At 37.4% G+C, this 12,654-nt stretch overlaps 1 protein-coding gene across 1 annotated transcript; it reads right to left on the bottom strand.

Moving 5' to 3' along the window:
* Nucleotides 1-4,407: 4,407 nt before the first annotated feature.
* Nucleotides 4,408-11,124, bottom strand: LOC140149941 (uncharacterized). Its single transcript, XM_072171952.1, has 5 exons — nucleotides 10,962-11,124; nucleotides 6,332-6,421; nucleotides 5,724-5,888; nucleotides 5,000-5,155; nucleotides 4,408-4,586 (listed from the first exon to the last, which is right to left on the bottom strand). Exons 2-5 carry the CDS (start codon nucleotides 6,405-6,407, stop codon nucleotides 4,408-4,410), a joined length of 576 nt encoding a protein of 191 aa, XP_072028053.1. The 5' UTR covers nucleotides 6,408-6,421; nucleotides 10,962-11,124.
* Nucleotides 11,125-12,654: the final 1,530 nt, after the last annotated feature.

Below are 12,654 nucleotides of genomic sequence, written 5' to 3'. Positions count from 1 at the left end.
TTTTACTAATAATCTACCATCGATCATGTCGATGGAAGATTTTAAAATGGAAAATAATAAATACCAACCCATTAATTCCCGATTGGTTTGTTGGTTTGGAGGGCACATGTAGTCATCTGTTCCAGAAGTTTTTCCCCTGATAGAATTCTCACATTCTACTTCGCACTTTGATTCACATCTCAGCTTGGAGTCCCCTTTCTTGAAGAGGTCCATTTCCTTTAACACGTTTAAGAGGGCCATTTTGTCGCTATCTGAGGTAGAAAACAGAAGGTTATTTTGTTGTTAAATACAAAATGCTTCTCATCTGGAAGTCAAAATTATCTTAGCCCATCGTACATCTCATCTTTGGTTTTGTCTTTGGCGTTAAGAGCGTCCGCTTAATACTTGAGTTCCGGGTTCAATTCCTGTTCGAATAATGATTTTTTTTCTTCATTTTTCGGCCATCTCGAGGGAAAGATTAGTGCGAAATGTAAAGCTTTCTTCAAAAACATGTTTTTTTTTTCATTTTTCAGTTGGTAGTCAAGGTTTTCTTTTGGGTTAAATATATCAGGCAGAAGGTTAAATACGACTGAAAAGCGCAACGAAGGGCAGGCTTTACTAATGATCTACCATCGATCATTTCGATGGAAGATTTGAAAAATGGAAAAATAATAATAAATACCAACCCATTAATTCCCGATTGGTTTGTTGGTTTGAGGGCACATGTAGTCATCTGTTCCAGAAGTTTTTCCCCTGATAGAATTCTCACATTCTACTTCGCACTTTGATTCACATCTCAGCTTAGAGTCCCCTTTCTTGAAAAGGTCCATTTTGTCGCTATCTGAGGTAGAAAACAGAAGGTTATTTTGTTGTTAAATACAAAATGTTTCTCATCTGGAAGTCAAAATTATTTTAGCTCATCGTACATCTCATCTGTGGTATTGTCTTTGGCGTTAAGAGCGTCCGCTTAAGGTTCCGGGTTCAATTTCTGTTCGAATAATGATTTTTTTTCATGTTTCGGCCATCTCGAGGGAAAGGTTAGTGCAAAATGTAAAGCTTTCTTCAAAAACATGTGCTTTTTTTCCATTTTTTCAGTTGGTAGTCAAGGTTTTCTTTTGGGTTAAGTTTATCAGGCAGAAGGTTAAATACGACTGAAAAGCGCAATGGAGGGCAGCCTTTACTAATGATCTACCATGAGCGCCCGCTTAGAGTTCCGGGTTCAATTCCTGTTCGAATAATGATTTTTTTTTCATGTTTCGGCCATCTCGAGGGAAAGGTTAGTGCGAAATGTAAAGCTTTTTTTTCTTCACAAACATGTGCTTTTTTTTCATTTTTCAGTTGGTAGTCAAGGTTTTCTTTTGGGTTAAGTATATCAGGTAGAAGGTTAAATACGACTGAAATGCACAATGGAGGGCAGTTTTACTAATAATCTACCATCGATCATGTCGATGGAAGATTTTAAAATGGAAAATAATAAATACCAACCCATTAATTCCCGATTGGTTTGTTGGTTTGGAGGGCACATGTAGTCATCTGTTCCAGAAGTTTTTCCCTGATAGAATTCTCACATTCTACTTCGCACTTTGATTCACATCTCAGCTTGGAGTCCCCTTTCTTGAAGAGGTCCATTTTGTCGCTATCTGAGGTAGAAAACAGAAGGTTATTTTGTTGTTAAATACAAAATGTTTCTCATTTGGAAGTCAAAATTATTTTAGCCCATCGTACATCTCATCTGTGGTATTGTCTTTGGCGTTAAGAGCGTCCGCTTAAGGTTCCGGGTTCAATTTCTGTTCGAATAATGATTTTTTTTCATGTTTCGGCCATCTCGAGGGAAAGGTTAGTGCAAAATGTAAAGCGTTCTTCAAAAACATGTGCTTTTCCATTTTTTCAGTTGGTAGTCAAGGTTTTCTTTTGGGTTAAGTATATCAGGCAGAAGGTTAAATACGACTGAAAAGCGCAATGGAGGGCAGCCTTTACTAATGATCTACCATGAGCGCCCGCTTAGAGTTCCGGGTTCAATTCCTGTTCGAATAATGATTTTTTTTCATGTTTCGGCCATCTCGAGGGAAAGGTTAGTGCGAAATGTAAAGCTTTTTTTCTTCACAAACATGTGCTTTTTTTCATTTTTTCAGTTGGTAGTCAAGGTTTTCTTTTGGGTTAAGTATATCAGGTAGAAGGTTAAATACGACTGAAATGCACAATGGAGGGCAGCCTTTACTAATAATCTACCATCGATCATGTCGATGGAAGATTTTAAAATGGAAAAAATAATAAATACCAACCCATTAATTCCCGATTGGTTTGTTGGTTTGGAGGGCACATGTAGTCATCTGTTCCAGAAGTTTTTCCCCTGATAGAATTCTCACATTCTACTTCGCACTTTGATTCACATCTCAGCTTGGAGTCCCTTTCTTGATGAGGTCCATTTCCTTTAACACGTTTAAGAGGGCCATTTTGTCGCTATCTGAGGTAGAAAACAGAAGGTTATTTTGTTGTTAAATACAAAATGCTTCTCATCTGGAAGTCAAAATTATCTTAGCCCATCGTACATCTCATCTTTGGTTTTGTCTTTGGCGTTAAGAGCGTCCGCTTAATACTTGAGTTCCGGGTTCAATTCCTGTTCGAATAATGATTTTTTTTCTTCATTTTTCGGCCATCTCGAGGGAAAGATTAGTGCGAAATGTAAAGCTTTCTTCAAAAACATGTTTTTTTTTTCATTTTTTCAGTTGGTAGTCAAGGTTTTCTTTTGGGTTAAATATATCAGGCAGAAGGTTAAATACGACTGAAAAGCGCAACGAAGGGCAGGTTTTTACTAATGATCTACCATCGATCATTTCGATGGAAGATTTGAAAAATGGAAAAATAATAATAAATACCAACCCATTAATTCCCGATTGGTTTGTTGGTTTGGAGGGCACATGTAGTCATCTGTTCCAGAAGTTTTTCCCCTGATAGAATTCTCACATTCTACTTCGCACTTTGATTCACATCTCAGCTTGGAGTCCCCTTTCTTGAAGAGGTCCATTTTGTCGCTATCTGAGGTAGAAAACAGAAGGTTATTTTGTTGTTAAATACAAAATGTTTCTCATCTGGAAGTCAAAATTATTTTAGCTCATCGTACATCTCATCTGTGGTATTGTCTTTGGCGTTAAGAGCGTCCGCTTAATGGTCCGCTTAAGGTTCCGGTCCATTTCCTTTAACACGTTTAAGAGGGCCATTTTGTCGCTATCTGAGGTAGAAAACAGAAGGTTATTTTGTTGTTAAATACAAAATGCTTCTCATCTGGAAGTCAAAATTATCTTAGCCCATCGTACATCTCATCTTTGGTTTTGTCTTTCGCGTTAAGAGCGTCCGCTTAATACTTGAGTTCCGGGTTCAATTCCTGTTCGAATAATGATTTTATTTCTTCATTTTTCGGCCATCTCGAGGGAAAGATTAGTGCGAAATGTAAAGCTTTCTTCAAAAACATGTTTTTTTTTCATTTTTTCAGTTGGTAGTCAAGGTTTTCTTTTGGGTTAAATATATCAGGCAGAAGGTTAAATACGACTGAAAAGCGCAACGAAGGGCAGGCTTTACTAATGATCTACCATCGATCATTTCGATGGAAGATTTGAAAATGGAAAATAATAATAAATACCAACCCATTAATTCCCGATTGGTTTGTTGGTTTGGAGGGCACATGTAGTCATCTGTTCCAGAAGTTTTTCCCTGATAGAATTCTCACATTCTACTTCGCACTTTGATTCACATCTCAGCTTGGAGTCCCCTTTCTTGAAGAGGTCCATTTTGTCGCTATCTGAGGTAGAAAACAGAAGGTTATTTTGTTGTTAAATACAAAATGTTTCTCATCTGGAAGTCAAAATTATTTTAGCTCATCGTACATCTCATCTGTGGTATTGTCTTTGGCGTTAAGAGCGTCCGCTTAAGGTTCCGGGTTCAATTTCTGTTCGAATGATGATTTTTTTTCATGTTTCGGCCATCTCGAGGGAAAGGTTAGTGCAAAATGTAAAGCTTTCTTCAAAAACATGTGCTTTTTTTTCCATTTTTTCAGTTGGTAGTCAAGGTTTTCTTTTTTTTTTTAAGTTGATCCGGCAGAACCGAGATTAAATACGACTGAAAAGCGCAATGGAGGGCAGCCTTTACTAATGATCTACCATGAGCGCCCGCTTAGAGTTCCGGGTTCAATTCCTGTTCGAATAATGATTTTTTTTTCATGTTTCGGCCATCTCGAGGGAAAGGTTAGTGCGAAATGTAAAGCTTTTTTTCATTTTTTCAGTTGGTAGTCAAGGTTTTCTTTTGGGTTAAGTATATCAGGTAGAAGGTTAAATACGACTGAAATGCACAATGGAGGGCAGCCTTTACTAATAATCTCCCATCGATCATGTCGATGGAAGATTTTAAAATGGAAAAATAATAAATACCAACCCATTAATTCCCGATTGGTTTGTTGGTTTGGAGGGCACATGTAGTCATCTGTTCCAGAAGTTTTTCCCTGATAGAATTCTCACATTCTACTTCGCACTTTGATTCACATCTCAGCTTGGAGTCCCCTTTCTTGAAGAGGTCCATTTCCTTTAACACGTTTAAGAGGGCCATTTTGTCGCTATCTGAGGTAGAAAACAGAAGGTTATTTTGTTGTTAAATACAAAATGCTTCTCATCTGGAAGTCAAAATTATCTTAGCCCATCGTACATCTCATCTTTGGTTTTGTCTTTGGCGTTAAGAGCGTCCGCTTAATACTTGAGTTCCGGGTTCAATTCCTGTTCGAATAATGATTTTTTTTCTTCATTTTTCGGCCATCTCGAGGGAAAGATTAGTGCGAAATGTAAAGCTTTCTTCAAAAACATGTTTTTTTTTTCATTTTTCAGTTGGTAGTCAAGGTTTTCTTTCGGGTTAAGTATATCAGGCAGAAGGTTAAATACGACTGAAAAGCGCAACGAAGGGCAGCCTTTACTAATGATCTACCATCGATCATTTCGATGGAAGATTAAAAAATGGAAAAATAATAATAAATACCAACCCATTAATTCCCGATTGGTTTGTTGGTTTGGAGGGCACATGTAGTCATCTGTTCCAGAAGTTTTTCCCCTGATAGAATTCTCACATTCTACTTCGCACTTTGATTCACATCTCAGCTTGGAGTCCCCTTTCTTGAAGAGGTCCATTTTGTCGCTATCTGAGGTAGAAAACAGAAGGTTATTTTGTTGTTAAATACAAAATGTACTCATCTGGAAGTCAAAATTATCTTAGCCCATCGTAAATCTCATCTTTGGTTTTGTCTTTGGCGTTAAGAGCGTTCGCTTAATACTAGAGTTCCGGGTTCAATTCCTGTTCGAGTAGATTTTTTAAAAATCATTTTTCGGCCATCTCGAGGGAGGGAAAGATTAGTGCGAAATGTAAAGCTTTCTTCAAAAACGTGTGTTTTTTCATTTTTTCAGTTGGTAGGCAAGGTTTTCTTTTGGGTTAAGTGTATCAGGCAGAAGGTTAAATACGACTGAAAAGCGCAATTAATGGATGGCAGCCTTGGAATAATAATAATTCATTTTTTCTTGTTTATGCTTTTCTGTAAGAAAACAAAACCTGATAATTTGGTGTTTTTTGGCTATGTCCAACTTGAAGGGAAAAAAAAGGAAAATTGAAATCGAAGAAACTTTAGGCTGATTTAGCGGAGAAATTACTAATGATCTACCATCGATCATGTCGATGGAAATTAAAGAAATGACAAAATAATAATGAATACGAACCCATTAATTCCCGATTGGTTTGTTGGTTTGGAGGGCACACGTAGTCATCTGTTCCAGAAGTTGTTCCCCTGATAGAATTCTCACATTCTACATTGCAAGTTACTTCACATCTCAGCTTGGAGTCCATTTTCTTTAACACGTTTAAGAGGGCCATTGTGTCGATATCTGAAGTAGAAAACAGGTTATTTTGTTGTTAAATACAAAATCTTTCTCATCTGGAAGTCAAAATTATCTTAGCCCATCATACAATCCATCTTTCGTCTTGTCTTTGGCGTTAAGAGCGTCCGCTTGATACTAGAGTTCCGGGTTCAATTCCTGTTCGAGTAATGATCTGTGGGTGTGGGGTGTGTGTGTGGGTGTGTGTTTTTCATTGCTCGGTAAAATTTATGAAATCACCTCTCTGGCTATAACCCTGTTACCACGGACACGTATCCCAATACCGTATTCATTGCATTGTGCATCTTGTTGCCAGGTACCGCCCCCTAAATTAGACGCAGATGAGCCAATCAGATACCTTTCTCCGTTACCATGGGAACCAAAGGGTAAAATACACGATTTCAAAAATAATCATTATGTAAAATGTGGGTATATCATAGAATAATACATACGCAAATTATCCGTGTCGCTTGCGGCCATGGCTACACTCGCCAAAATGGTCAGAAGCAGGAATATAGGCGACCTCATTTCAATGTGTTTGTCTATCTAGAAACAAATGTATAAATATCAGTAATAGTTACTTATAACAATAACATCATTACAGTAATATTTGCAACAATAGCGTCTTCTTCATTAACAATATCAAGTTGACTTTACAATGGAAAATGTTGAAAGTAGCAAAATGTAAAACCGAAATTTGGCTATTCTAAAAAATAAGTGCACACCTCTCGGAGTAACTTTTCAATAAAAGAAAATGTCTGGATTTCACTTTCTGAAAACGACTGGAATTCCAGTTGTCAATGATACTTGAAAAAGCTTGGAAATGCAACTGAATGAAAAATCATGACAATGCCAAAATGAGCTGTAAAATTGATTTCTGATTTTGAACTATTTTTGCTGCTTGATTTTTTCGGCTTGGACACTTTTAAAGTCTGGATTTTCAACAATCATGACTGGACAAAGTCTGGAAATGCAAACGCCTCTTTAGGAAGTGTGCATCTATTTTCTGGAATAGCACAATGAGATATTAGGGTTGTTCTTTAATTGGAGCCCACGTGACTGAGACGCACAAGTAATTGTGTTGAGTTATTGTACCCTGTTTATTGTTATCCTTTACATTTGTCAAGAAATCCTTGTTACCTTGGCCCACCATTGTTAGCAATCTTTAAACCTCTGTAAGGCCCTGTATCCATAGGCTGTTCCCTTGTGGCGTGTGCCCTTGTTCCGAATTCCGTGTTCACTTGTTCCCATGTGACCTGTCACACATACAACGAATCTTTGTTTTGCTTAGTGGCCGTATCCATAGGTTGTATACTATGGATACGGCCACTAAGCAAAACAAAGGTTCGTTGCGTATGTGGCAGGTCACATCATGTGGGAACAAGTGAACACGGAACAATGGCACACGCCACAAGGAACAGCCTATGGATACCGGGGGGGGGGCACTTCAATATGAAATGGATATATGTGTAGGGCTGGCACTTTCGCACTAAGGGGCATTCGGTGAGAGCAAAATGTAAAAAAAAATATGGGGTCATAGCATTATTTATGGCATTCGGTGAGAGCAAATAGTAAAAAAAATATGGGGTCATTGGGTGAGAACATGACCTTTTTTTAAATGGAATCTTTGGGTGAGAGCCGAAACAGCGCCACAAAAACCTCGAAATCGAATTTCTAGTTCTAAATGGCTTCAAATTTCTTTTTTTTTTTCCAAAATAAGTTACAAAATCAGTGATAAATGAAAGTTACTGTTCAAATTGAACTTGTAAGGGTCTTTGGGTGACAGATCAAATGGAAAAATAGGGGTCTTCGGGTGACAGAGCATGTGTTCGTAAAAAAAGTATGGGGTCTTTGGGTGACAGCGACGCTGAAAAAGGGGGTCTTAACAGCCCTACATACGCGTCACCTCCAAAGTTGGAGTGCCCACCCCGGATGGATACAGGGCCTAATACTTCTATCAGTACACATTTGCATACTTAGTAATCAATTGTCCTTCTCTTGGTGTTCATTCCAAAACTCATCTTAGCATTGTTGTTTTTCATAGTCTGTATGGACTTTACAACTTTATAAGTACAAGTTGCTCTTATTTCCTTGATTAGCATGTCTATATTTGTGCTTTGCATTATATTATCACGGCGCGCCCATGATTAGACCCTTTACAAAGGGTATGTACAAAACATGGTCTCGCCAGGCATCTTTCTTTTAAAAAACATTGTTAAAGTCCTGGCCCCCGGGTCCTGGCCAGGCATCTTTCTTTTAAAAAAACATTGTTATAGTCCTGAATATTATATTGTGGATCTTTGTACTCGTATCTTTATCATTTTTAATATTTTGTATTTGTGTGCAATATCTTAATTTCACTTTAAATTAATCTATTTTAAATGTGTCCATACGGATCAGTTGAAGAACAACTGCGGGAACAACTGTTTATGTTGAATCTGATTTTTACCGTGTTTAAATAAAGTTTTTGAATGAAATGCTTGGCCTATACATTTGCATGGATGTAACAGGTATTAGCATTTTACTTTGAAAAAATCTATGCCCCTCATCAGTGAACACTGGTCTATATCCTACCCAGGACAATGTACAAAGTGCCACAAGAATAATTAAATACATCAAAATATTAAATAAGAACAGTCAACAGTTTTAAAATGAGACAACTAGTTCCAAGCCTCTTTAAAAAGAATCAGATTGAATCATCATGATAGTAAGAAGTTGGTATAGCAACAAGGTATTTGCAAAGAGAAAAAAAAAAAAAAACAATAAATGCATTGAGCATGGTGGAAATGTAAAGGGGAAAAGGAATAAATCTAAAACCATAATTATTTCAATTATTCTCAGCTGTTGTTCCCATGCACCCAGATGATGTATTTCTCTAACCTATTTCTTCGCAATCCTTGAAGTCCCTAGTACACAAATTTTGTTGTTCCCAAAATAAAATATTGTCCCATGGGCATGGGTGAGGGAAAAGTCATTAAACATAACATGGGGTCAAATTTCATCAAATTGTGTCGAAAACATTACTATGTATTCCTCTGGTCATAAGGATTCAGAAAATGAATTGCCGTTCTTGAGTTATTACCAAAAAGGTCAAAGGTCAAGCGTTGACCTATAAAGGGTCAAAATTTTAAACTTGCTCCGATCTTGATGCAAATGGTGTCAAAATCTTCGCTTTGATAAATGATTTTAAACAGTGCTAGTTAGCAATATGTAGGATGTTTCATAACCTAGATTTAGCATCAAAATAGGTCAATGACCATAGAAACCTCACATGTAGTATAAACACAAGCTAAACATGGTGTTTAGGATGGGGACAAAGTGTTTAGGATGCGTTTAGATACAAATTCAAAAGTGCGATGACTTGTAAACCAAAGGGATGGTGTTGATTTTATTTTGGATTTGTGATGTTTAGGTGTAGGGGTTTCCAAAAATACCAATCGTTTCGTGAAAATATGTAAAACAATATTTTCAGTTATTCCTTAACACTTTTATGTGTTTAAAAAGTTATGTTTAAAAAGGGTTACAGCTGGACATTTAGAACCTAAACAGATTAGATTTATAGTGTAATTAGAGTCAAATTTAGGTTTTTATAATAAATCCGGAGATTTCCGGTTTTATTCGGAGCTCACCGATCGAGTGATGGCTAAATACAGCGCGTGCATGTGTATCATCGAATCAGTGACGTATAAACTGTGCGCATATCGCTATTCGACTTACGTGTTGACGTATACACAAATTGTGTGCATATCGGTATTCGTCTTGTTTGTGCATCCCAGCTGCGTGAAGCTCCGCCAATAATCATGATAATACGATTGGCGAGCCAATACACGCATTATAGGCGCTGGAATGAAATAGCAACTTTTTTCGTTTTACCTCATTTGTTTGGGTCGGAATTAAAAGGGGACAATGTGATCAGTAGCTATCAGTGAAAACTAACATTTAAATAGGAATCTATTCTTTTATGCAAATCGCTTATTATTGCTTTAAATGGTCTAGATTATATATATTGCGAGGGCAGCGAACATGAAAGTTTGCATATTTAAGGGTTTCCATGCACTGTTTTCCTAAGCATTTTGAAAGCGTTTTATTTAAAAGGCGCCCCATGCATGAATGTGTGCTAAGAATCGCTTGCTCTCCTCTCAGCTTGCCCAAAATTGCCCCCCCATCTAGATGATCTATGCATGAATGAACATAAAAAGAGCTCTTTTGCTCATGTGTTATCGTGATCATAGGGGAAGGGCGGGTAATCCCACACTATAAACCCCTAACCCAAACGTAACGTAAACCTAACGGTAACCCTAACCCAATCTCTAACCCTAACTTTTGGCCTAACGACGTTTCAGACTGAACATGTACTAGCGAACATTTTTTCCGAACTATAGCGAAGCTGTAGGCCTAATTAACTTGGGAACAGCGGTGAGCGGTCAGTCACCGTACGTATGAAGATATGTTCCCTTTCCTTTTTCAGTTTTCTATTATTATTATTGTATATAATGCAATTATATTGAATTATAATAATGCAGATTCTGGAATCGTATACTAGTAAATAGCCATCATGTCGGAGATAGTACATGTAATTTGAGCAAATTGTGGTGAGACAGGCATGCAAATTCATGCCTAAATCATATATAATTTGTAAAAATGATTTAAAGTGCAAGGTGTGGCTGTCCTTGAAGAATTTTATCGTCGGAAACTTTAATTCGGGGTATCATACTTTGGGGGTATGTTAACGGCCAAACAAAATTAAATGGTTGATATGTTTGAGTTGATGTAGATAGTTGATGAATTGTCCAATCATCCAATAAATGAAGTATTTTCGTAAAATTCTTATATTTCAAGAACAGAGCGTGGTCAAATGTCGAACTTCAAATTGAGTAGATGTGACAGTATTATTCCTCAATCGCATCCGCTAGTAGTTATTTCGTTTCTTAAAATACCCAAATAATAAAGTTTTCCGACGACGCAGGCGCAGTTCTTTCATGGACACCCTGTATACCCCGCCCTGTCTCATCTTCTCTGACATAATAAAGCAAATAAAAAATCATTTCAAATATTCGGTTTACATCATGTTTTCGTACTCACCGACCCAGCTGATGAAATAAAAGTTGTGGCTGTGGTGAACGACTCCCGGAGAACGACTGCAGTCCGTGAGTCCGAATTGCACGAAGACGTTGCAGGAAATTTATAGAGGCCCTGGGCCAGCCAACTTATTCAAGCGTGGGAGTGTCCTTAACACGATTCAATGGTTTCAGGAATATTTTCACGAGTGGTAAATAATGCATACATTCACTTTCATCGATTGAAAGAGAAGTTTTATTGTGGACGATTTAGTATAAATATAACAATAAGCATCTTGAACAATCCTCCGAAGAGATGTTTGTAAGTATCCTTTCCAAGGACATCTCAGACATACTAATAATATTTATACTAATAATCATGATAATAGGATAATAGGATCGTTTCATTGGGTCTTGAACTTATTGTCCACTTTCTCTATTCATTGCCCACACAACCCACTCAATGCAATGGCAATTATTTATCTCCGACGATTTATAGGTTCGATCTTGGAATGCACTGTAAAAGTCATAGAACACTTGTTCTGTCTCTGTTTCGAAGATTAGTTATGAAAAGATGTCTGCATATCCATACTAAAATTTGCCTTAAATAGTGTCTCCTTACTTAGCACTATCATAAAAAGGAAACATTGTTACATTAATATTTGATTTTGAAAAATAAGACAACATTTTCAACACATGAAGAGCTTATTTCCAAACCGTGTTAAGGGGTACTACACCCCTGTGGTAAATTTGTGACTATTTTTGCATTTTTCTCAAAAAATAATAACACACTGGTAACAAAAGATATGTATATTATTGGGGCAAAGAATCCAATTACTACACTGAAGTTTCAGTGACTCAAGACAAGCGGTTCAGTATATATGATAGGAAACAAGGTACATCCTAGCGGTACCTTATTTCTTATCATAAATAACCAACCGCTTGTCTTGGGTCACTGAAATTCCAGTGTAGTAATTGGATTCCTTGCCCCTATAATATACATAACTTTTGTTACCACTGTGTTATTAGTTTTTTGAGAAAATGCAAAAATAGACACAAATTTATCGAGGGGTGTAGTACCCCTTAAGTCCACCCACCTTCAAAATTGAGATTTTGATGAAAATGGGTAGTGAGTAACCATCGAGATTTTTATCTCGATGGAGTAACTAGGGCTATCCAGCAATGTGTTTGTTTTTTCCCAAAATTAGTCAAGTTCCGAAATATTGACACACAAAGTATCGAATTTTTTCCAAAACGTGTTAAGTCCAATCCAGTTTTGTAGCAAACTGTGTTAAGTCCACGAACACTGCCCTTGTGGGCAGCTCGTAGGCAAGTAGCACGGCATAGGGCTTCCAATAGTTAATCGCCAAAGTTCTTGTTTGAGACTAGTATGCATGAATTTGGTCTGCATAAAAAGTTGTTATCTATGCCCGTGCAACGGGGCATAGATATTGTATTTGTTCTGTTATCTATGCCCGTGTAACGGGGCATAGATATTGTATTTGTTCTGTTTAGTCTTCTCCTTCTCCTTCTTCTCCTCCTTCTTCTTCTCACGCTTCCTTTGCACTCCTCTAGCTCAAGAACTAAAGTAGCCTCGGGGCCCATACTTGGTATAATGATGGCCCATGACCCCTAGAAATTTCCTAGAGTAGCCCCGACCCCAGAGGTCAAAGGTCATGGGCTACAGGGGGCAATATGTGTAATTTGTCTCCCATCCA

This window comes from Amphiura filiformis, chromosome 4 (genome assembly GCF_039555335.1).
Source record: "Amphiura filiformis chromosome 4, Afil_fr2py, whole genome shotgun sequence".
NCBI lineage: Eukaryota > Metazoa > Echinodermata > Ophiuroidea > Amphilepidida > Amphiuridae > Amphiura > Amphiura filiformis.
Note: the sequence above shows the minus strand (reverse complement) of the source record. Positions and strands in the feature narration are given on the sequence as shown.